This window comes from Canis lupus, chromosome 15 (genome assembly GCF_048164855.1).
Source record: "Canis lupus baileyi chromosome 15, mCanLup2.hap1, whole genome shotgun sequence".
In the NCBI taxonomy this organism is placed as follows: domain Eukaryota; kingdom Metazoa; phylum Chordata; class Mammalia; order Carnivora; family Canidae; genus Canis; species Canis lupus.
In genome coordinates this window covers 15,733,051-15,756,297 of record NC_132852.1, presented here as the reverse complement: position 1 = coordinate 15,756,297, position 23,247 = coordinate 15,733,051, and the positions used below count along the sequence as shown (strand labels likewise).

Below are 23,247 nucleotides of genomic sequence, written 5' to 3'. Positions count from 1 at the left end.
TAAAAAAATAAAAAATAATAAAAAATAATAATAAAAATAAAAACAAAACAAAACAAAAACATCCCATTAGAGAAAAGTAGGCAGATCTGAGTGTGCTGATCAGTCGCCTAGGGGAAAAGGTACTTTCAACTTTTCTTTGCCTCTGAGATGTGGTGTTCACCGACCCTAGCCTGGCATGAAAGAGAGCTCTGTACTCCTGAGCAATGAAGGAAGTCAGCGCGCCTGATGTTGAGTTTGGGGTGGTAGGGATGCATTGAATAGTGCTAAACAGGGAAGTTTGGACTTTGTGTTTTAGAAAGAAATCACTCTGGCTGCTATGTTGACATTGAATTAGGAGCAAACATGGAAGCTGAAGGAGGGACATTGGCAGGCTGGTCTCTGGCCGTGGCAGGGGAGACAGAAATGAATAGATTCAAGAGGTAGGAGGTAAAATCAACCAGGCGTGACGACTGTTTGGATGTGGAGTTCAGGGGAAGGGAGAGGGACAGACCAAGGGACAGACCAAGGGACAGTGGTGGATGTGGGGGAGACACATTGTGAGTCTACCTGGAGGTAAGGAGATCTGAAAAGAAAACGGAAGCACCTTCCCTTCTGTTGCATAGGATACCTTTGCCTGCGTTAAGAAACTCCAAAGAAACCCTCAGGATAAGTGGATCCTACCTCATAAAAGAAAAAGTTGGTGATCAGGACAGGAGGAGATGGGTAGAGAAAGAAGGGGTGATGGGAAGGGAGGAAACATTTGTGTTTTGATAGATTTATATATTTCAGGAAAAGGTTGTTTGTCCATTGATTTTTCTCTCCTGTAGCTCTAGGGTGACTGGAAGACTCCCCGGAGTGCTTTTTGAGAAGCTGGGTGTTGATAGTTTGGCTCCCAGAACTCAGGTCAGTACTCCGACTCTGCAACTTCCTCCTTAATGAAGATGAGGTTCATCGTGGCCTGTCAGTGCATGACCAGACATTAGATGTAAAAGGAGACCACAATTCTTTTTTGGAAGAAGCTTGCAAACCACAGCAAACACCCCGTGTCCAAAAACCACCATCAGGTGCAACATAAATTCCTCATATATTCTCTTTCTCCGCATCCCTTTGTTATTACCCACAGGACCATCCTCGTGGGAAGTCACTTGATGCTTCTTGGGACTCACTGTTTCCTAAAATCCATCACCCTCCAAAGCATATTAAGCCTTCCTGGTGTCTGTCTCTATAATTCATAATTGAACAGATTCAAAAATGTTGTCTCACTGATAAATGTTCTTTTCATACCAAGAAAGCAGATATCACAGTTCTACTTTCAGGAGTTTTAGAACTTCCAAAGTTTCTCTTTCAGTTTTTAATTGCATTCTAAGAAATGTTTGAACAAACAGCATTGAAATGCCTCCCCCTGTAGCCTCCCCTCAGCACATATGTTTGGGCCATCATCAGCCCAGGGCTCAGGGTCAGAACAGATATAATTCAGCTCTAATCTGATAGTACCCCTGTTGCTCTTGTCCTTTTGACTGAGTTGTAATATAACTCAGGGGAGGTTCCATTGTGTTCATGTCTACCTCTTTACTGGATGTCAGAGGAGGAAGAGTTTGTGAGATCAGGACTCTTCACGCTTTCACAGATTTATTGTTTGTGGCTTGTGGCCAGAATATACATTTGCAAAAGACCCTCCCTCCAATTTGACTTTTTCCAGAACAGCTTCTCTAGGTGTCCAGAATTGGCTCCCTTACTCCTCCCTCAAGCTTTGCTGAGGCTGTATGGGTTGCAGTCACGGCTGTGCCACCGAAGTGGGGAATAACACATCCAAAAAGCACAAGGCTGCGTTGTGCCTTGTAGTCCTAAGGCTTGTGTGCATTCTCCCTGTAGCTACCTTCTAGAATTCTTTTCTCTTCACTAAGTACACTTTAGGTTGTATTTAGAAAGAGCAACGGGGCTAGGTCACAGTTTTATATTCTGATATAAATTTAAAATAGGGGGCAGCCCCGGTGGCTCAGTGGTTTAGCGCCGCCTACGGCTTGGGGTGTGATCCTGGAGTCCTGGGATCGGGTCCCACGTCGGGCTCCCTGCATGGAGCCTGCTTCTCCCTCTGCCTGTGTCTCTGCCTCGCTCTCTCTCCTCTCTGTGTATTCTCATGAATAAATAAATAAAATCTTTAAAAAAATAAATGTAAAATAAGAATCATGTTTATGTAAAAAATGAAGTCCTGGTGTTCAGTGAGTAGAAATAAAACTATTTTATTGTGGAAGACCTCTACTGATGGACCTATAACAAAACGGTGATAGAGGGGATGGACGTTCATTTTGTCAAACCTTGCGAAAGGTCTCCTAGAAATATGTATTTATGTATAAATATGTGTTTAAAGAGTTTCATCATATTTATAAAGTTTTAGCTTACATATTTTTATCGACTCTTGCTTTTTTTTTTTTAAAGATTTTATTTATTTATTCATGAGAGACACAGAGAGAGAGAGACACACACACACACACACAGAAGCAGAGCGAGAAGCAGGCTCCATGCAGGGAGCCCAACGTGGGACTCGATCCCAGGACTCCAGGATCACACCCTGGGCTGAAGGCAGCACTAAACCGCTGAGCCACCCGGGCTGCCCTCGACTCTTGCTTTTAAGGCACACATTATACATGAGGCTGGTCAGGAATAGAGAAATTAAAAAGTGTTCAGGTTCCCAGTTCCCTTGGGGTCTTTTTGCTTCCTAGCTCAGCCCAGAGTTCCTGTTCCATCTCCCACCCCCGTATCCTCTGGCTTCCGTGACTTTCCTGCTCTCTCCCATGCCCCCAATTTGGCATCACACTGCCTACCGCCTCTCTTCTGCTCTGCTTCAGCTCTTACCACTGTATGGAGGGGTTGTCAAAGGTTATAATGGGGCAGATTTGCAGACCTTCATCATAGCTGCTGCTATTCTTCCAAGCCAACCAGACATAGCTGGGTCCCTCAAGTTCTAACCTAGCCATTCTCTTCAGTAGGCGGCTCTTTTCCCTGGCCCTGGGGTGCCTGTCCATACGCACACTTATGTATCCATGCAGACATCCTATGCACACACGTGCAGGTGCCCCCGGGCCTGTGCTGCTGGATGCACAGGTGTGATTCCCGGCTGCACACATATCGGCCCCCAGGTCCTGGGGCTTCCAGGTATCTGATAAATCAGTCATTTGTTCTCCTCCTCTCTCTGCTCAGAATCATTTGAGATGTAGATGTGGGTGTCAGGTGGAGATAAAAATGTCTATTTTGCTACTGATCAGAGGATGTACCTCCTGCGGGTAGAGAGGGGCGCTTGCAACACTTGACCTTAAAATTAAGCTTATCCAGAAGAGATAAAGGAAGAGCTAGGAATCTGCCAACCAGCCTAGTAGGGATGCTTGCCTCCCATGGGCACGCTGGCAGCCAAAGAGAGAAAGGGCTTCTGTGGGCTGCTGCGTGCCTGGGCTGGCTCCTGAGCTCCGCCCTTGATAGCTGCAGAACAGGAAGCCACCACCAGCAGGGTCAGAAGGATTCCTCCAGGAATACCCCCTTGCACGGGGGAAACACGCACAGATACATTCTTCGGGGGAAACACGCACAGATACATTCTTACACCAGGCCACCGACCCATAGAGAAGCCGATCGCAGGAGCCAAGCAACCAGAATGAGTACTGAAGGCCAAGTGAGCAAGGGAGTGAGCACTGAGGACAGAGTCCCTTCCAGGCATCAAGGCTTGAGTCTGGAGCCAGCAATGGAGCAGACAGGTGATGAAGGGGACAGATGAAAGGCTTGCAAGGGAAAAGTGCAGGGCAAGGGGATGCTGGGAAGAAAATAAGGCTGCCATAGAAAGTGTGCTTAAGGAATATTAAATTCATTTATTCATTTACCCCATGTTCCAAAAAAAGAATTTGCAACAGCTAAGATTTGTATGTTAACGGGCATTGCTGTGTAATTGGAGAAGAATGTGGGAACGCAGGTGTAAGAGCTGTTGCAGGATACCATAAGGCCAGCTTTCCTTGTAGGGAAGTGTGAGAGATGGCACTCAAGGTTATCACGGGGCTCTTATCGGTCATCATCTGGAGAAGGGCTCACAGTCCCCAAATTGACCATGCACTGGAATTAGAGCTCCTTAGCCCCACTTGCCCTAAATGGAGAATATTGCCTTGTTCTAGAACAAGACTTGGGTTTTAAGACTTTGGGGGGGGGGGCGGGCAGAGGTTAAGATTTTTTTAATGATTGCTTTGACATTTTACTTTTTACTTTGAGGTAGCCCCAAGGATCTGACTCTTTGGGAGAAAGGAGGGAGTACTAGATAATTATTGTTATAATAGCTAACATCTGTTGAACATTCGCTGTGGGCCAGACAGTGTCTAGAGGGCTCTGAATGTACCAACTCACTTAATCCTCATGGCGACCCATCTGAGGTATATGCACTTTTAAAAGCTCTATTTTACAGATGATGAAACAGACACAGAGAGGCTTAGCAATGTATCCAAAGGCACACAGCTGGTGCACAGCAGAGCTGGAATGCAAATCTGGGTAGTAGTGGTACAGAAAAGAGAGTAGAATCTGGCTCAGCCCAGTCTTGAATCTTTGTCATGTGAAAGGAGCAGAACCCCCATCAGGCTAGTTCTGAATTCGAATCCTGGATTTCGGGTTTACATTTAGCTGAGAACTCAGTAGGCGTTAACTGCCTTACAAGCAGGCCACACATTGTCTCCTGCTGCCAGACCACCAGGTGGAATTTCTAGGCAAAGGCAGAGCCATTGCTATGCCTGACAACTGTCAGAATGTATGTAGGTTACACCACATACTTCCGGTTGGGTATACCAGTACTTTCTGGTCTCTGCTGAAGTGGGGAGGGGCCTGGGGTTCCAGAAATGAGAGGTCTAGGGGAGATGCAGAATTCCAAGAGGGTCAGCACCATCAGGCAGTTCATTTAGTTATTTGACAAATGTTTATTGAGCACCTACTAAATGCCGCATGTCACCTTTCCTCGATGTGTTTCCGTATGCACAGGCTCATTGCCAGGTTCCTAGGAATCCCATACCTCTGTAGGGTCAGTGAAGCTCTTTCATAGCTTCTCCTCCAGCTTTCTTGCCTGGTATCTAGCAGCCCAGACTGGAGGGCCCCCACTGGTACAAGGACTGTGTGTGTTCAATAACGCTTGGAAGCACAAGTGAGCTCTGTATTACCACCCTTTCGGTGGGGGCGGTTGGAAGCTCCTGGTTCTACCCTACAGAGCCACAGGGACCGACCCAAAGCACCAGCCCTCAGCTTTGTTCCTCAAGCCTCTGGAGAAAACCTTTGATTTCATGGGGATGATTATTTTTATTCTTGCCCACTCAAGGATGAAGCCCAAGAAACAAGAGGTTACCCCTTTCAGAGGCATCACAATGGGTCACCTCCAGCCAAACCCACTGTTTTTTGTTTTTTGTTATTTCTGGGTTTGGTTGAGCCTCTCTTGGAAACCATTACTATACAACTTACTTAAAAGAAAGAGTGGAGGGATTGGGCATAAGAGACTCAGACCGAGGGGGGAGAAGGGGAGGGTTGGGGACAGGGAGGCTGGGAGTAACGTGTTGTCAGAGAAAGTGCAGGAAAGAACACTTTAAAGTCACAATCTGATTTGAATCAATTCCATTTTGTAGTGACATTTTTAATCTTTTGCAAAGTCAGACTATTCCAAGTTTGACTTTTGGCCAAGCCTGGAGAATTGGAACTTCGGATGAAGGTTTCAGAAAAAGACACAACACACACAGACACACACACACACACACACACACACACACACAAACAGAAAGGGGGAGAAAGAGAAAGGGGAGGGAGACTTTTATCCTAAAGTCATTGTAAATCTAAAGCAGGGTTTTATCCTCCACAGTTAAATGAGAAAGAAAAAAAAAATCAAGAATACCAACATTTGAGGTACAAAGACTGTCATGGGCCAGTGGAAGTTTGCAAAATTATATGTAAATGACCAAAGTTTTTACTGTGGTGGCCCTGTGCATTCCCAAAGCTAATCCCAAAGAGAAAATCTACTTAGTAAAAGAAAGTTTTGTCTAATTTGGTTAACAGTTGAGAAGTGACAAAAATGCTGAATATATTAATAATTTATATTTCCAGGGTAACACTATATCTTTAATGCTTCACTGCCAAAGGGAATTCAGATTGGCTTAATGCTCAGAGAAAAAAAGCCTGAAAGGCCTTCTTCATATTCTGTATCCAGCGCTGATGAAAATGGGTGTAAGACATGTGTTCCAATAATAGGCACCATGCATTCTCCCATTTCTGCATAATTCGCCTCCATCCCATACTACGCAATGTATATTTGTGAATCGGAAGGCCTCCTGGCCTGACATTTGCTTTCAGGCTCCAGCTATATCAGTTCATGAGGGGAGGAGGTATTTGCCTCTCACATTTTATAGATAAGTATTGTAGTGACGTGGGGTATATGTTAGGGCAAGAACTCCTTATTTGCAAGACCTTTCCTAAACTTTATAGATTTTCCCCTGCCCCCTCAATGCACATTTAGATATTTAGATTTCACTTTATGGGTGATATAATGAAGAGGGTTTATTTTTCGATTGGTGGTGGTGGTTGTCCTTGTGGTTTTTTTTTTTTTTTTTTTGGCTTGTCCCTGCATAATCAAGTTTGATGGTTTACAAATTGCAGGTCATCCTATTCCTTGACCTCAGTAAATAGAGCTCCCTTAAACCCTGTCCACAGAAATGGAATAAGTTAATTTATTGTCCTCCAGCTAATCCAGGAGAAGACAGATCATTACCGTTAAGTTAAACCGGTCTCTGGAAACAGGAAAATCTGCTACATAATTTCATATTATTTATTTAAAGAGCACCAAAGCTAGGAAAAAGGAAATATAGGAAGAAAGAGGGGGGAAAAAATCAACGAAGGAGAAAACTGTAAATCTCCAACAAACACTTTAGCCGGCTGGATACCGTGTTCATTTTACCTGTTTACATAAAACAGTAGCAGGCTCTTTTTGCTGTTTGCGTCTTAGAAGAAAAACATGATTTTGGTTTGTTATTTTAAATGCACCTCTGTGTCGTGGGGAGGGCGCGGGTCCGGTAGGACTCGAACACCCTCATCTCCTAAAGATCAGTGACCAAGTGTCCCCTGGGCGCTGGAAACTTTTCCTCCCGACGTTCTGGGTGGAGCAGAAGGTTAAAGTCCACCCTGGCTCCCCCCGGGGAAGGGGGAGAGGGAGGCTTTCTCTCGGCGGGCCTGGGCACCCGGACCCCGCGCCAGCGTTGGGCGGGGGCGTCCGCAGGGGGAGCGGCCCCTGGGGAGCGCGTGTCCCCACCCGGCGGCCTAGCGTCCCCGACGCGGAGCCCAGGTGCGCGCAGGAGGCAAGGCCAGCTTCCCCGAGCCCCCCGGCGGCGCCGAGTCCTGTCATCCTCCAGTAGCAAACCTCGTCGGGTGTTGCCTTGAGCCACACCTCGGGGGGCCCTTCCTCTCCCTCCTTCCTCCGGAGACGTGTTCAGGCTGGGAACGGAGTCCCGCATCCCGCGGGCCCGAGGGGCGCGGCTCTCCAGGCCGCCGGTGCGCGGGGCGCGCGCGATCCCCGGCTCCTCTGGCGGCAGGCGGGGCGCCCCGGGCCCCTCCGGCCGGGGTCCGCTCGGGCCCGCTGGGGGCGGGTCCTCGATTTGCATTTTCGGAGGTGCGGGGCCCGGGTCTCCGCGCGCTCCGGGCTCCGGGGCAAATGCCCAAGGTGCGCCCGGGTCGGGCGAGGCTCTGCTCCTCCGGGAGCCACGACTTCCCGCTCCATCCCGGGGTCCCTCCCTCCTCCTCCGCACACCCCGCAGCGCCCCCCTCGTCCCCGCGCCCCCGGGCCCTGAAGGTCGTCACCTGGGCCCTTTCCGGCTTGCTGCGCCCTCGGCACCTGCAGGGGTGGTTGTGGAGGAGCGGAAGGTAACAAAGAAATCCAGCTCTTGGGGCTTTATCAGAAAACGTTTATTGCCGGGGGTCGGGGGGTCGGGGGGTGGGGTGGGGGAGACCAATTTGCTCTTGGCCCTCTCCCACCCGGCTGTTTTGTCGGCGCCGTATTTACACCTGTACAGTATGCAGTATTTCTCGTCGGCAGCGCCCGACGCTCGGAGAAATCCGGCGGGCGAGGCGGCGTCAGAGCACCGGGGGGTGCTGGGGCGGGTGCAGGTTGAGGGCGTTGGGGTGGGCGTGGCCGATCAGGTTCAGGTAGTGGCGGTCCAGCCCCTGCACGGGCGCCAGGAAGGGGCTGTGCGGCTGCGCGGGGCTCGGGAGCGGCACGGGCGCGCTGGGCAGGTAGGGCAGCGCCGGGCTGCGGGCCGGGCCGTGCGGCCAGGGGAAGGGCCCGGGGGCGGCGCCCTGCGGGAACACGGAGGCCTCCCCGGGGCTGTGGGCCGCGAGCTCGGGCCCCGCCGGGTGCAGCTGATGGGAGAAATCCGGCTCCGGGAGCGAACCCAGCGGCTGGAAGGCGGGCTCGGCGCCCAAGCGGGCCTTGGACTGCAGGAAGGCGAGGATGCGCGCGTACTTGGTGTCCTTGGTCTCCATCCGCTCCACGGTGGTGAGGTAGTGCACCAGGTTCTTCATGCACTCGTGGTAGCCGTAGTGGAAGTAGTTGGCGAACTCGGCTAGCAGCTCTGCTGGGGGGCGAGGGAACCGCGGGGGGGAGGCGAGAACCGTGAGCAGCCCCTTCTCCACCGGGGCCCCAGGAGGGTGCCGCCCATCACGCTCCCGGGCCAAAGCCCCCGCCCGAGGCCTGTGCTCTCTTACCCGGAGACCGGAAAAGCGCAAGCAGGCGACCCCCTTTTCCTTAAGAGCCTGACGCCACCCCCTTCCCCACCTGAGAGGAGGCGACGGAGCCAGCACCCCACGACCTGCCCTCCAGCGCCCCCACCCCCACCCCCGGCCGCATCCCGGGAAGGGATGCCCTCCAGCGCTCCCACTCCCACTCCCACCCCAAGCCTCCCTGCCCGGGTTCCCCGTTGCCCACCTTTTTCCCTTCCCCGGGGAAAATCGGCGGAGTGCAGGGCTCTCAGGTACTGGACGGTCATCTCGAGGATCTCCGCCTTCTCCAGCTTCCCGGAACTCTGCAAGAAGGAGCAAGGGCTCCTCGCAGCGACCCTCCGGGCGCGAGCCGAGCCGGGCAGGCCGGGTGCGCGGTTGTGCGCGGAGCGGCGGGCAGGGCGCTGCGGAGGCCCCGCGCCAGGCCGCCAGGGGCCCGGGCCCCGGGGACGCGAGCCCGCGGGGGAGGCCCTCTCCGTCTCCGCGCTGCCTGCACCCCTGCCGGGGGTGGCAGCCGAGGAGCCCCGGCGCCCGGGCCTGCGGGCTCGGCCTCTGACGTTACCTGCTTCGCCAGCGCCATGGGCACCGTCTTGCCCAGCTCGTTCAAGCAGCGGTTAATCCGGTCCCTCCTCCGCTTTTCTATGACTTTGTGGGAAACAGGGGTTCTCTGCGAACAGAGGTTCGTACGTTTAGGATAGTTTTGCCCAGGGAGTCGTCAAAGGCACGGCCGTGGCTGCGTGTCCACCGTCGTCCCAGCCCCCCACGCCGCCCAGGGCCGGCCCCTCCCGGAGGGGGGCCGTGCCCCTCCCCGCAAGGGTCCCAGGGGCCCGGCCTCTCACGCCCCGGCCGGTGCGCTCCTCTTCCAGCCCCTCGACCCGCTCGGGCCGGGCTCCAGCCGAGCGCCAGGCCGCCGGGGAGGTGGCCAAGCGGCCTCGGGCCTGGGCTCCCCCGGGAGGAGGAGCCTCGTGTCTCTCCAGCCGCTTTCCCTCCCCCCAACCCCTCGAGATGCCTCCGCTCGACGGTCCCGGGTGCCGCGTCCCCGGCGTCGGGCCCGCCAGGTGGCGGCTCGGGGAGTCGGACGCCCCCCGCGGCCGGGGCGCAAGGGCCGCCTGGGCTCAGCGGACTCACTTTGCGTTCCTTGAGCCTGTCTGACATCCTGGTCGGGACGCGCCCTCGGGGGAGGCGGTGGCGCGAGGCACCCGTGCCCTTTCCGCCTCGTGTGCCTCCTCGGGCGTCCCAGGTAGACTGCAGCCTCCCAACTCCGAGGGACCGCCTTATAAAGCGGTCATCTAGGGCTGCAAGTGCATTCACGAGTTGAATTATTCCATAGGATTAGGGGAGCTGCGTTTGGGGGATGTATGCATTCAAGATCAGTTTTAAAGACGTTTAAGAAAAAAAAAAATTAGCAGCCGAGGGGGGCGAGCTGGGGGCAGATCAGCTTTGTTAATCCACGTGGCCCTTCAAAGGACACGTGATCGGCGGGGGAGTAGCATTTGCATGGCAACAGCCCCGGCGGGAAAAGGAGGCGGTAAACCGGGGCCGGCGGGCGTGCGGGCGCCTGCAGCAGGCGCAGGGCGCCGGGGCGCAGCGGCCGCGGGCACCGGGGGGCGAGGACCCTCACAAAACAGTGTCGCCTCCTTTAGTCCCACCGCTGAGTCTCACACGATTGCCTGTTTACAAATCCCAGCAAGCCCGCAGCCCCAGCGCCGAGTGCGTTTTAAAGCCTGTCCAGAGTCATTAAAGTAATTAAGTAAGCCTTTAATAGGCTGTTCCGCCGGGTTCAAGGGAGAGCTCTTGGAGACGGAGGCGCCCCGTTTGTTCCCAGGCTTTTCTCACACGACTTGGTGACACGTCCATCTCCCCCCTTTTTGTTTACACCGCTTTATTTGTCCGGACATCCCGGCAGGTGTGGGGCTGCGGCTGGCACACGAGGCTCCCGCCTCGCCTCGCCCCTCCCGCGGGTCTTTGGCACGCGACGCTCCCCCCTTGCTCCCTGACCACGTCGCTGTGGCTTTCTTTTCTCCCCCCTCCTCGGGCTCTCTCCTCGCGGGGGGAAGAGGCTCAATTTGTAGCCTATTATCCTATACGAAAATGTCCATTGAAAAGTATGAATAGTTTCATTGGGCTAAATTTTAATAATGCCAGAGGGTGGGGGAGGAGAGACCGGCAGGCGTGTGTGTGTGTGTGTGTGTGTGTGTGTGTGCATGTGCATGTGTGTGTGTGAAGGGGGGGTCGGAGGATGGGGGGGGTGAACACGGAGAGGAGTGGGCCGAAAAGAAAAGGGGGAATGCAGCTGGCCCAGGCGAGCATTATACGACGTCACCTGCGAGAGGGGGCGCCTACAGACCCCTATTCATTTGCCTAATTTTGGTCAATTTAACAAACTTCAGGAGAAATTATTGTGGCTTTGTCAGGGAGGGTGAAGCCTTCTGATCGAATTAACAGCATGTTTTGATCCGGTAAATGTCATTAGAAAGGGAGAAACAATCGCGCTTAGAGTGCTCTGAGTAATGCGCCCAAGTGGAGACGCCAAAGCGCACGGCTCACAAAGGGAGCAAGTAGCTGCCACAGGGAACTTTTGTACCCGCCCATCGCCCAAGTTTTGACACAAAAAGGCATTATTTCATACTTGAATACGTTTAATCCAACGATTGTCTATTTTCTGCAAACATATTTTCACAGCATTGTTAACTTTTTATGTCCCCCTTTCGCGGGCGCCTTTTCTTAACGTTTGGGGGCGGGAGAGCGCAGACACTTTGGGCATCAATATTTGTCACTGAAAAGGGCTCCGTGAAGTTAGGGAAGTTGATCTCTTTTTTATGGTTTTAGAGAGCGAATATATCGGGGGAGGAGGAGGGAGGGAAGGCACGAACAGAAACCGGGGAAGAAGTTTGCTGGACGGGCCCGAGGGGAAGGAGGGGGGCGGCGGCGGCTGGGAACTCTCTCGGCCTCCTGCGCCCCTGCGGGCAGCCGGGCCCGGGTCGGGGGGCCTCCTCCCCCGCCCGCGGGGCTCCGCTCGCGGTTGCAGCCTCCCACCCGCGCTCGGGGGGCTCCGGGCGTGCGGGGTTCGGCTGGGGCGTGAGCTCTCTTGCAGATGGAAGCTATAAAAATGGTTTTTGTTTTACGACCTGCCCTGGAGCCACCGAGCTCTCCCCTTTTTTTCTGATCTGTTCCATCTGAGAACCACCGGGACATCCCTTTGGATATCTGCCCCTCCCTTTTGCACCCCACCTTTTGCACCTCAACTCTCCACCTCGCTGGGCCGTGGCAGGGCCCGGACTTTCCCTCTGGGTGTCGGGAGTCCTCGCCAGGGGTGGCTAGGGAGGGGCCCCGCCGGCTTGTGGGAGCCAGGGGGCTCCAAGGGCGCAGAGGCAGGCCTGGGGTGCGGGGCCTCGGGGAAGACAGCGGCCCACCCGCCGCGGCCTGGGAGGTGTGGGGCTTGCAGGGCACCACGCACCCCTAGGGTGTCCCTCTCCGTCTGCCTTTCAGTCTCCCCGGGACGTTTCTTTTCTGCTTCACGCCAGATTGGACACGACCCGCACTCTCCCGCAGGTCGCTCTGCCAGCCCGGGTGCCCTCTCAGGGGTTGTCGATTTCAGTATATTCACTCGCACACAAAGGGATTAAACACCAACCCTTATCATCCAAATTAACTAACGTGAATGGGTAAAAGGGAGCGCGCACACTTCTCACCCCACCCCCCCTTTTAAGCCCGGGGACTCGGCGTTGATCCTCTTACTGCTGGTGTTAACCACCAGCTGCAGGCACCTTCCACGGGCCAAATCTCATCCTGTGCAAACTGTTTAATTTCTCGTGTTTGCTCGCAGAGCTGGGCTCCAGGGCTTGCCCAGGGCGGTAAGTACCCGCGTGTGGCTAGGCGGGGTGGGGTCCAAGTGAAGGTGGGTAGGTGGCTGGAGGTGGGGTACAGGCGCGCTTCCTCACCAAGCCTTCCAGCCGCAGCGGCTCTTTCTGGGAGAGGGGGACCACGCCTCACCCGATTCAGGTGAGGCAGAGACTTGGACTCCGACCCAGCCTGGAGGCTCCAATCACAGTCCCAGAAGGTGGGGGCACCCCGGGGCCCTCATGGCCATCTTTTCCTGAATCCTTCTCTGCAGGATGGCGGTCAGGTGTGCCCAGATCTCGACCTAGTTTCCACATAGAACCAATCAGAGTCTGGAGCTGTGGATGCTGGAACCCAAGGGTCATTCACATCTCAGCTCCACCCCTACCAGCTGGGCCAGACTCTGGGCTGGGCCTCAGAGTCCTCTTCTGTAAAATGGGAATAATCAATGTATTTACAAGGTCACAAGGCAGCCACTGAAATAAAGTAAATAAATATAAACAAGGCACCTAAAATAAGACAGGGACTCAATTAATGACTTCATTTTGCCCAGAAGTCTCTTCTGCAGTGGCCCTCATGTAGTGTTCCGTGGGGTTTGTGCTGTTGTGTGATATTTTCATTCATTCCATATTTTCTTTCTCATCTCTAGGAAAGCTTTAACTCTCCTGAAAAGGCCACAGTACTTCCTCCTGAGAGCTTTGTTAAGTTGACCCAAACTGGACAAATGACTGGGGCCTTAGATGCCCCTTCTTGCGGGTGTGACATTATCCGGTGCTTGCTGGCCAGCTGGGTCCTCTCTGTGTGGGAGACTGAAGAAGGCCCTCTTTTTTTTTTTTTTTTTTTTTTTTTTAAAGACTCTTCATGAGAGACACAGGCAGAGGGAGAAGCAGGCTCTATGCAGGGAGCCCAATGCAGGACTGGATCCCGGGACTCCAGGATCACGCCCTGAGCCGAAAGCAGACACTTAACCGCTGAGCCAGCCAGGCGTCCCACGTGCAGAAGCCTCTTAACATCAGAGTCATTTCAAATGATTCAACGACCAGCATCAAAGCAAAACTAGGAAGACTCAGAAATTAGACAATTCTAATTAAATATTGATCTGCACTTAGACTCCTGGTATCTAAAGACCTTTGTTGGAGAATACCGCAATCACCAACAGAATACCTATGTCATGGTTGCAAATATTGCTTTCTCTTTTTTTCTTTTTTCTTTTTTTTTTCTTCTTTATAGAAGTGACCTGTAGCTTCCAAACACTGAAAAAGATGGATTTTGGGGGTGGGAGGGTTTCTTTGCAATTCCAGAAACTGAGGATTTATGGATTTAGGAAGGGGAAGAAGAAATAATTGAAAAATAAAAATGTAGCGAATATTTGATAATCTCAGCTGAATTGCTCTAAGACAAAGTGTTCTGGGTGACCTCAGAGCTCTCCCTCCAGCTGTCACCTTGAATACCCAGAGCAGGTTTTCCTAGTTGCACTAATGGGACTGGGAATTTAATCAAGTGGGAAAACGTGAGTCTTGTCAGAGGGTGGAGGAAACAGCTCTGGCTGACCCCCTGCACTTCTCTGGTACCAGCAGGACAAGGTATGGAGGGAGTTGAATTCCTAGGCTCTATTTCTGAAGCGAGGAGCGTCACAGAATGTGGGATGGCAGTCGGCTTCCTCTGAAAGGAGCCTAAAAGACCATCAAATCCAACACATCATTTTACTGTGGGAGAATCAGGAGCAAGGAGGAGACCTGGCATTGCCTAGTGGTGTGCAGCAAGCTGCTGTCACACTGTGATCCTACTTCTTGATTTGCTGTGTGACCCTCCAGGGCCAACTGCTTCAGCTTGCTCTCTGTTATTTTGCAGAAGAGCCTAGTCAGGGACACTGTGATGTAGTGCCAGCAAGCATTTTGTGGGGTATCCTGTTGCCTTGGGCTGGTGTGATTGTTGTCAGAGGCCTCAGCTGCCTTCGTGAGCCTCCTTTACGGGCTCCTGCTTCTCACGAGTCCCATGATAACAGCATGTTGTGAGCACTGCTAGGAGCCAGAAGCTGGGCATCCCAGGCAGAAAAGGACGTGGCCCAAGGGCTTGTACTCTAAGAAATAAGTGTGTATTTTACTGATGGCTCCAGTCCACTAGCCTCAATGCAACGGTCACTACCATAGCCTCTTTTAGCAGACGTGCACCAGGAATCCTATTGGGCTGGCAATTTTTCTGGACTTTTCCTTCCTTGGCATCCTTGATTCCTCACCCACTCTGATCACCAACAGTATTCTCAACTCAATGATGAGGTCAACAGGAAGTGTGTGGCAGGGATGGTCCCTGTTGGTGCAGCCGGGTGAAGATGAGGTCCAGGGGCACCTGGGTGGCTCAGTGGTTGAGTGTCTGCCTTCAGCTCAGGGCGTGATCCCGAGGTCCTGGGATTGAGTCCCACATTGGGCTTTCTGTTTTTAGATATAGTACCTGACAGCCTTTGCTGAACAGGGCAGCAGCTCTGAAACCACACTTGCTTTAATAAGCACCACCCTTTATCCAAATGCTTTTCAGCTTCTCTGCCCTCATGGAAACCTTGACACCTCACACACCTGCTACTAGAATCTGATGCCTTCAGAAGTTGGTTTGTTTTTGTTTTAAGTGGGGGGCAAAAAGTGCTCTAATGTCTTGCTACTCACCTGTGCTTCTCACCCCAGCAGTGTCCTCACCACCTGGGAGCTCCTTAAGAAATGCGGAACCTCAGGCTCTGCCTCTTATCTAATTAATCTGGATATGGATTTGAACAAGATCCTCAGTGGACTCCAGTGTACTTCAGAGTTCCAGAAACACTGCTCTAGCAGAACTTGGAAGCCACCGTTTGGTGTTTAACAACTGATGGTTATCTGATGGGCGAATAAATCCCAGGTAGGAACGCCACCCCAGGTGGCAGCAGGAGGGCAAAGGCAGAGGGGACTTGCAGGCTCTCCTAGGTGGTACTAATTAAGTGCATAGATTGAAAGGTTTCCTAGGAACCGAGGGGGCTTTGTGGCTCTGCTTGTTCACATATTCTATAGGGTATTTGCAGTACTTCCCTTAAGTACTGTCTCCTATATGCGATGATTTATTTCCTACTTGTCTCTCTAGTACTTGAAAGTAGTAGATGCCTTCAAATGTGGTTTTTCAACATTGTTTTGTTGAATGAAGCAAAACTGGGAGAGGAGCCCTGGGGATTATTCTGGCATCATGCTAGAGCTGATTCTATAGGCAGTCTCTCACGGGACCCCATATTGTCTTATTTTACCGGTTATTTTCAGACTTAAAAGACCTACAAGAACTCAGAGAAGTATAAATATAATTATGGAGGATAATACTTTTGGGGAGATTGCAGGATAGATGAGGCTGTTGTTTTCCCTCTTTTGATGTTAACATGGCTTAGAAAAGTATATTGCAGATGCTGTGAATGGTGTCCCGTATGGGCTTTGATTTTTTTTTCTAGGCAACTGGCTTTCTTTTGGGTTGATAATTACAGCTTTTTGCTCCTGGTTAACTTGAGTGGCCTTCCCGAAGTTATGACTGAGGAACTTTGGCTCATAACTTTGACTCTTTCTTTAGCATAAAGATTTCAGCTGCTCTTCAGGCTAAATTTGCACAGAAAACTAGAGATACACATTACTGAAAATAGGAAATTATTGTAAATTATAATACATGACAGAGAACACGGGGGAAAGACTCCAGGTGGGGAGAAAAGGAAATTACAAGGAATAACACTTCCCTTGTATGGGCTGTAATCAAGTAGCAGAGGTCTGATGAATGGGTCACCCGGATCTGTGCCTGCAGGTGACAGCCCAGCTCCTCCCCTCCCTCCCTGTCCTCTTCATTCATTCACCACCAGATCTGGCATTCACTGCATGCTACGCACTGGATGGGGTGACATCGGAGCCCCTGAGAACAAATGTAGGGTTCTTTGAAGAATCTACAGGTTCCCACGTGTGAAAAGAGCTGTCCTTCTTAGGGACAGACCCTCATTTGTAATTTGCCTGTTCAACAGGGCCACACTCCCCCTGGAGGGCCTAGAGCAGAACTTGCTTCTTGGCCTTCCAGCCTCCTGGCTCCAGCACTCCTTGGCTTGTGTCTGCATTTCTCCAAACTGTGCCTCTGGGGTCACACCGCCTTCTCTTCTCCCTCCCTCCCCTCATTCGGAAAGATCCTGGTGCTTGTGTTTCAGACCACCTGGTCAATCTCCCTTTCTTAGGATCCTTAGCTTAATCAAATATGCAAAGTCCTTTTTGTGTGTGATATTCCCAGGCTCCAGGAATTAGACGTGATGTCTTGGGGTGTGGGGGGGTGGCAGGATGTCAGCCTCAGGTCGGTACCTGGGGCAGTGCCATAGTGGGAGCTCAGACCCACTAGGCACTGATGCCCTGAGAACAAGGCCACCAGTGGGGGCAGAGGCGTGGCCCACAGAAAGTGGGGTGGAAGGTGAGGGAAAAGCATGCTCTGTTTCCAAACTTAGCAGAGCGATCCCTTCTCCTTCCTGTCTTTCTTCCCTGTTCCCTCTTCATCTTTTCTTAGCCCTTTTTCATCACCGAACTCCTGGCTCAGGATTAAAGCTGCTGTGAGACATTTATGCCACATTATGAGTTAGGCCATCTTTAGTTTCTAACCTAAGCCTTTGTTACCATACTTGCTGGTGTGCACACACAATGGCTCTGTCTCAAACCTAGCTAATTAAGACTCAATCTTTCTTTCCCCCGACTTCTCCAGCATCCTTCGCCTAGTTGGCCGCAGGTCTTTTTGGGAATGCTGTACCCCTGCACAGTAGGACCTGTGATCTGAGGAGATCTTGGATGTACATCCCAACTCCGCTTATGTGAAGGTCTTGGGCAAGTTGCTGCACCCTGGTTTCTGCATCCATGAAACAGAGTTGATACCTCCTTCCTAGGCTTATTGAGTTAACTCAGCGAGGTAATGTTTGTGAAGTTCCTGCCGCAATGCCCAGGCCCTAGGGGGTGTGCATGGGCTGACATCCTCATGGGTTGGTCTGGTGGGGCACCTGCTGTCTTCCTGGAACACTGCTGAGCCCTCTTATGACAATGGGGATCAGCCCCCAGTTGCTGCCTTTCAGGAGTTTATTGAGTGAGACAGACCCAGGAAGGGAATCTGACGCGAGCTGGCAGGAGGCAGGTGGTGGTAAGAAGAGCTCAAAGAGGACTTTCTGGAGGAGATGATTAGTGAACTGAGTTCTGAATGATGAGTTGGGTGTGTTGTTTCCTAGGGCTGCCACAAACATGGTAACTTGAAACAATGGAAATTAATTTTCCTAAGTTTTGGAAGCTAGAAGTCCAAAATTGAGGTGTCATCAGGGCCATGGGCCCCCTGAGGACTCTAGAAGAGATTTTTTTCCTTGTCTCTTCCAGCTCCGGGTGGCACAGGTGCTCCTTTGTTTGGGGCAACATAACTTGGGTCTTTGCCTCTGTCTTCACGTGGCTGTCCACGTGACTCTCCTCCTCTTATTAGGACATTTGTCATTAGATTTAGGGGCACACCTGGATAATCCAGGATAATCTTGAGATCCTTAATTATATGTGCAAAGACTCTTTTGCCAAATAATGTAATAACCGCAAATCTGGTTGGGCATTAACTTTTGAGAAGTTCAACCCACTGCAGCGAGTAGGAGGTAGCCGGGCAAAGTCAGGTGGGAGGGCTGCCCTTAGAAAGGGGGTGGCACAGAGAAGGGCACAGAGGCATGGAATGGCTTTCTGGTTTTGGGAAACATAATGTAGTCTTACTAGCTCATGCACTGCGAGGAGGGCTGAGGTAGGAAATGAGTGGAGAGGCAGTCCTGGGTGGGGGGCAGACTGGGCACAAAGTAGTAGAACATCTGTCAGAGGCTGAAGTAAAGATGCTGAGGTTCCGCATGAGAGTTAGAGATGGCTGAAGATGTTTGAGAGAGCAGATCCAGCAGGACCTGGAGAAGGATGCGACATGGCAGGAGAAGAATGGGGAAGATCATTGCTGGGTTTCTGGTTTGGGGAATTGACTACTCGGAGACCCCACTGATAGTAGCAATAAGGGGGGAATGTAAGGAAGCCATGGATACAGGGCAGGTGGCTAGGAGAAGATGGCTGATTAATTTGGGGCATATAAATCCTAAAGCTCATATAAACACCTGTAACTGGGTGCCTGGAAGATAAGATAGGAAACTGCAGGTCAGAGATGAAAGAGGTCAGTGTCAGTGTACAAGGACCCACAGACAGTTACAGTGGATGAAATCACTTACGAGCTTAAAGGAGAAGGGAAGGGGGCCAAGGACAGAATCCTGGAGGATGCTCATGGGCACAGAGAGGGAGAAGGCCACCAACCAGGAAGGGGTCATTGGAAAGGAAGAAGAGCTCAGAAAGTGCTAGGATTCCTAGGAGCCAAGGTGCAGATGGTTCCAGAAGGAAATACTCCAAAAAGGAGAGTTGTGAGGATATCTGGTGATGAATTCAGCCCACATACCTGAAAAGACAGTCCTCATAAACTACGGGGGCTGGAGGGAGTGGGGCATGAGGTGTATCTGTGTAGCACAGACCCACGCAGAGCCCAGGCCACTGGCACCCTGCAGAGGGCAGTGGTGGGTGGTGTCCTGCTCTTCTTTCTCCTAGGCTAATAATGGTCAGCTCTTAGCCAGCATCCCTCCCCTTCCTTGCACTAAGCGCTTTGCAGATCTTTGCTCATTTAATCCCCACAATGCAACGAGTAGCATGTTTATTTGCCGAGGTGTGGGGATTTCAAGGACACTTGACCCAAGGGCTTAGAACCATTAAATGGTAGAGCTGAATACATAACCACCACCATTGCCTTGAGCCCATTGAGCTCAGAAGTCACAGAAGACGACTTCTCAGCTAAGAAACTCACACCCACCCTCCAACAACCAAATGTAGCTGCTACTTCACCAAGCTGGAAGGCAGTTCTTCTCAACATGCCCAGAGACCTTGTAGATTTATTCTCCCTCTTACATCCCCCAAAGGTACAAGTTACCCATAATCATCAGATACTTCAATTCAGTTTTCTCTCTCACTCTTAATCTCCACATTTCTGATACTCCAGTTATATAGCAATGTTCCTAAGCTCTTTTATACACCAAAAGCTTTTTGACAATGCACATCCTGAGGTCCATGAGAGAGACTATCTAGGGTGCCTGGGTAGCTCAGTCAGTTAGGTGTCCGACTCTTGATCTCAGCTCAGGTCTTAATCTCAGGGTTGAGTTCAAGTTCCACATTGGACTCCATGTTGGATGTGAGCCTACTCAAAAAAAAAAAAAAAAAAAAATTTTTCCCCCCCATGGTTTGGTTTTCAAACACCATGTGTTTGGATCTGTCTCTTTGATTTTGACGCCCTGGTCCATAATCTGGCCTTTATTTGGATACCGTTGCTGTACAATGGCTTGTCAATAATGTGAGGTTATGTTGTGGTTATCAGATGCTTAGGATAATGAGCATCTTTTTTTTTTTTTTTTTTTTTTAAAGATTTTATTTCTTTATTCATGAGAGACCCAGAGAGAGAGGTAGAGACACAGGCAGAGGGAGAAGCAGGCCCCATGCAGGGAGCCTGATGCAGGATTCGATCCCAGGACTCCAGGATCATGCCCTGGGCGGAAGGCAGACGCTCAACCACCGAGCCACCCAGGTGTCCCATGAGCATAGGTTTTTAAAAAATCCTTTGTCATAGGTTCTGATGTATTTCTCAATTAGTCAATGTGTGGCCTTTTTTCTTTCTATTAGGATAGTTGATTCCCTCGCCCCTTACCTCCTTATTGGCTCAAGAGTAAAGTCTGTGTGATCAGTTTAAAGTTTACTTGATTTGCAAGACTCATTTTGAAAAAAGATAAACGGTATTAGTATTACGATCCGGGAGCTTAGTGACCTGGAGCTGGGCAGGTTTGGACAGATGGGGGTTAGCTGGTGCCCTCTAGTGGTCGGAACTATTCAACAGCTTCTAAGAGGAGGGTTGACCTTTGTGGGCTGCAGGCTTAGAAAGAAAGGAGTCTGCCTGCCTTGGACTTGCTGTTTGGATTGTGGCTATGTCTTGCCAGGGTGCCTCATCTCTCTGGCTACAGTATTTTTCTGTATGAGTTGGGGTGAACAGTAGTGAACAGTCAGCATGTACAATAGGCTGCCCAGGGAGACCAGTCGGGTGTGAAGGGAAGGCAAGAGGGCAGGTTTGCCCCCGCAAGGAGCCCTGTCATAGCCTCACCATGCTGCATGTGAGCTCTCCGAGGCCAGGACCCTGACTTCTTCATCTTTGCATTCCTAACCCTGACCCAGGGCCTGGCATGGAGAAATTATTCAAATAAATATTGAAAGAAGGGAGGCCAAAAGGAAGGAAGGTGTGTTGGTAAACTTGTTTATATTTACTCAGGAGCTGGAAGATCAAGATGAAGTCTGCAAAGTGGAGCTTAGCGTGGTACCCCTCACATCAGAAACACGACCCAGAGGTGATGATGGCACAGCTGCTGGAGGCCTCACGCTGCCTGGAGGAAGAGTAGCACCTGGATCCTGGCACTACAGCTTGGAACACTTCTGAATTCTTTGCCTTCCAGCAGAAAGGGGGTTTCTTTTTTTCTTTCTTTTTTTTTTTTTTAAGATTTTATTTATTTATTCATGAGAGACCCAGAGAGAGAGGCAGAGACACAGGCAGAGGGAGAAGCAGGCTCCATGCAGGGGGCCTGATGCAGGACCCGATGCTCGAACTCCAGGATCGCGCCCTGGGCCAGAGGCAGACACCCAACCCCTGAGCCACCCACGTGTCCCATAAGTGCGATTTCTCTGCCTGCTAGAGTGGGACGTGGCTTCTCTGAAGTGCAGCTTGCAGAGAAGTCAGTTTTCCCACAAGGGGCCTTGTATGACTTCTCAGCCAGTCCTCATTGGAGTGTTTTTGGCACAGCTGTTGGCAGAGCTCTCCTGCCAGGTGACCTGGGTTCTGGTTCTGGCTCTCCACTCTGTAGAGTTGGGACTTGTCGACCATGATTGCATGGGCCAATTCCTTAAAAATCTTTCTCTGTCTCTTTTTCCCTTGTACACACAGATACATACACACCCTCTTGGTCCTGTTTCTCTGAACCCTGATCAATACTCCCAGAATCGTGTTAGCTCCTGGGTAGAGTGATCAACAGACCTGAGAGACTCAGCCAGCCTCCTGAGAGAGTCCCTTAGCCCCCTGAGAGAGTCCCTTGCAGTGAGGGATTGGAGGTCCGATGGTACCTAGTGATGGCAGACAGTGGACACACAAGGCGGGGGTGGTTGGAGAGCAGACTGTGGTCAGGAGAGACCCCCAAGGAGGACATGGGTTTGGGTTGACCAAGGATGAGTGGAGCACCTGGAGAACCAGGCTGTGGGGCAGTCGAGGCTGAGGGAGCGTATGAAGCAGGGCATGGAGGTATCGAGGAGCCACGGGGAGAGGGGGCAAGTCTCCTCACCCCTCCTCTCTGGGTTGGCTGTCACTTCCAAGGGAAGCCTTTCTGGCTTCTGTATTTGGGTGAAGCCCTTAATATATAGTCCCAGCATCCTGTACTTGTGACACATAATCCCATTGTTGTGTAATTGCATTTTTTAACCGATTATTTGATAAATAATCTGTAATCTGAGTGTAAAGTGACCCGGAGAAGCTTGTTACTGGTGATGGGGAAGAGAGTGAGGGGTTCTTACTGAAACCCATGAGACAAGTGACAGAGTGACGAAGGCGGTGGCCATGGGGATGCCGGGGTGGGTGGAGACAGACGTCAAGGAGAAGGGGCTGTTTGCAGCAGGGCTCTAGATTGTCTCTTTCTGGTTTATTACGATTTCCCCAGAACTTAGTGTGGCATTTGGCACACATAGGGACTCTGTCATGTTGGTTATGGAATAAAGGAATGCCTAGTAGACACGTGCCTGGCACACAGTGGTGCTTCCTGAATATTTTGCCCAGCGCCTGAACATTTTGTTGCACCTCAATGTTGTGTACTTTACCGAGAGTCCTAGCCGCCAGGGTCCTGCTTCGAGTGTTGAGACATCTGGCTGCCTCCCATATCTTGCAGTAAGTCCTGAAGACTGTTGTGTGAGCCACCAGGTTGTGTGCACACCAAGGGGGAGTCCCTCTGTTTGTGACAGGTTGGGGCGAGTCCTCCTTTCCCTTCCCACCAAACAGAAAGCCCCATTCTCTTTGGGAACGCAGGCCAAGAGTATGCCCTTCCCCAGACTCGGGCAGTGAATCCTTGTCTGGTCTGTTGTATGTGCCAGGAACGGTATTAGGAGCTTTACACATATTGTTTGATTTACTATTTTCAGTTCTTTGAGGTGTTATAATCTTCATTTTCTGGAGGAGGAAACTAAGGATGGGTCACCTGGCTGGTAGGGGTAGAGAGGGGAGGGCCATCCTGCAGGCTCTGTACCCTCCTCTCTGTGCCAGGAGGTCTCAAGCCTGGCTGCCGGTTGGAATCACCTGGGATGCTTTGTTGTAACCCAGGCTTGGTATTCCATCAGCAGCTCCAGGCGCAGGGCCCAGGCATCAGTATTTTTCAAAGCTTTCCAAATGTTGGCAGTGTGCACCCAAGGTTGAGAAGCACTGTTTCTCAGGCCTCTCCTGGGGCATCTCTCTGGCTTCCAGATTCTTGTTCCATCACTCCTTGGCTGTCCCAAACTTGGGATACTCAAAACAACACTCTGCCCTCTTCCCCTAAATTTGCTT

At 51.4% G+C, this 23,247-nt stretch overlaps 1 protein-coding gene and 2 long non-coding RNA genes across 5 annotated transcripts in view; 2 read left to right on the top strand and 1 right to left on the bottom strand.

Moving 5' to 3' along the window:
• Window positions 1-2,220, top strand: part of LOC140604667 (uncharacterized) — a 49,028-nt gene extending 46,808 nt beyond the window's left edge. The window contains exon 6 of one of the 2 annotated variants that reach the window (XR_012007481.1): window positions 807-2,220. This is a non-coding gene — a long non-coding RNA (uncharacterized lncRNA). The remainder of the gene's footprint in view (window positions 1-806) is intronic. The other variant, XR_012007482.1, reaches the window with a different exon arrangement.
• Window positions 2,221-7,948: 5,728 nt separating this feature from the next.
• Window positions 7,949-10,184, bottom strand: HELT (helt bHLH transcription factor). 2 transcript variants are annotated; one of them, XM_072775964.1, is made up of 4 exons: window positions 9,871-10,184; window positions 9,305-9,409; window positions 8,951-9,047; window positions 7,949-8,600 (listed from the first exon to the last, which is right to left on the bottom strand). In XM_072775964.1, exons 1-4 carry the CDS (start codon window positions 9,895-9,897, stop codon window positions 8,101-8,103), a joined length of 729 nt encoding a protein of 242 aa, XP_072632065.1. In that variant the 5' UTR covers window positions 9,898-10,184; the 3' UTR covers window positions 7,949-8,100. The 2 variants fall into 2 exon arrangements, with proteins under 2 accessions (XP_072632065.1, XP_072632066.1); XM_072775965.1 differs by having other exon boundaries at window positions 7,949-8,597.
• LOC140604666 (uncharacterized) lies at window positions 8,182-22,457 on the top strand. The gene is made up of 4 exons (XR_012007480.1): window positions 8,182-8,259; window positions 15,258-15,465; window positions 17,305-17,505; window positions 20,944-22,457. It is a non-coding gene; the product is annotated as an uncharacterized lncRNA (long non-coding RNA).
• Window positions 22,458-23,247: the final 790 nt, after the last annotated feature.

What these genes read in the sequence shown, in the direction of transcription:
- HELT (XM_072775964.1), bottom strand. Translation starts at nt 9,897, where the DNA reads ATGTCAGACAGGCTCAAGGAACGCAAA. An exon ending in ACAGGCTCAAGGAACGCAAA is followed by an intron (nt 9,410 to 9,870) that starts GTGAGTCCGCTG and finishes CTCTGTTCGCAG; the next exon opens with AGAACCCCTGTTTCCCACAA. An exon ending in CCATGGCGCTGGCGAAGCAG is followed by an intron (nt 9,048 to 9,304) that starts GTAACGTCAGAG and finishes TCCTTCTTGCAG; the next exon opens with AGTTCCGGGAAGCTGGAGAA.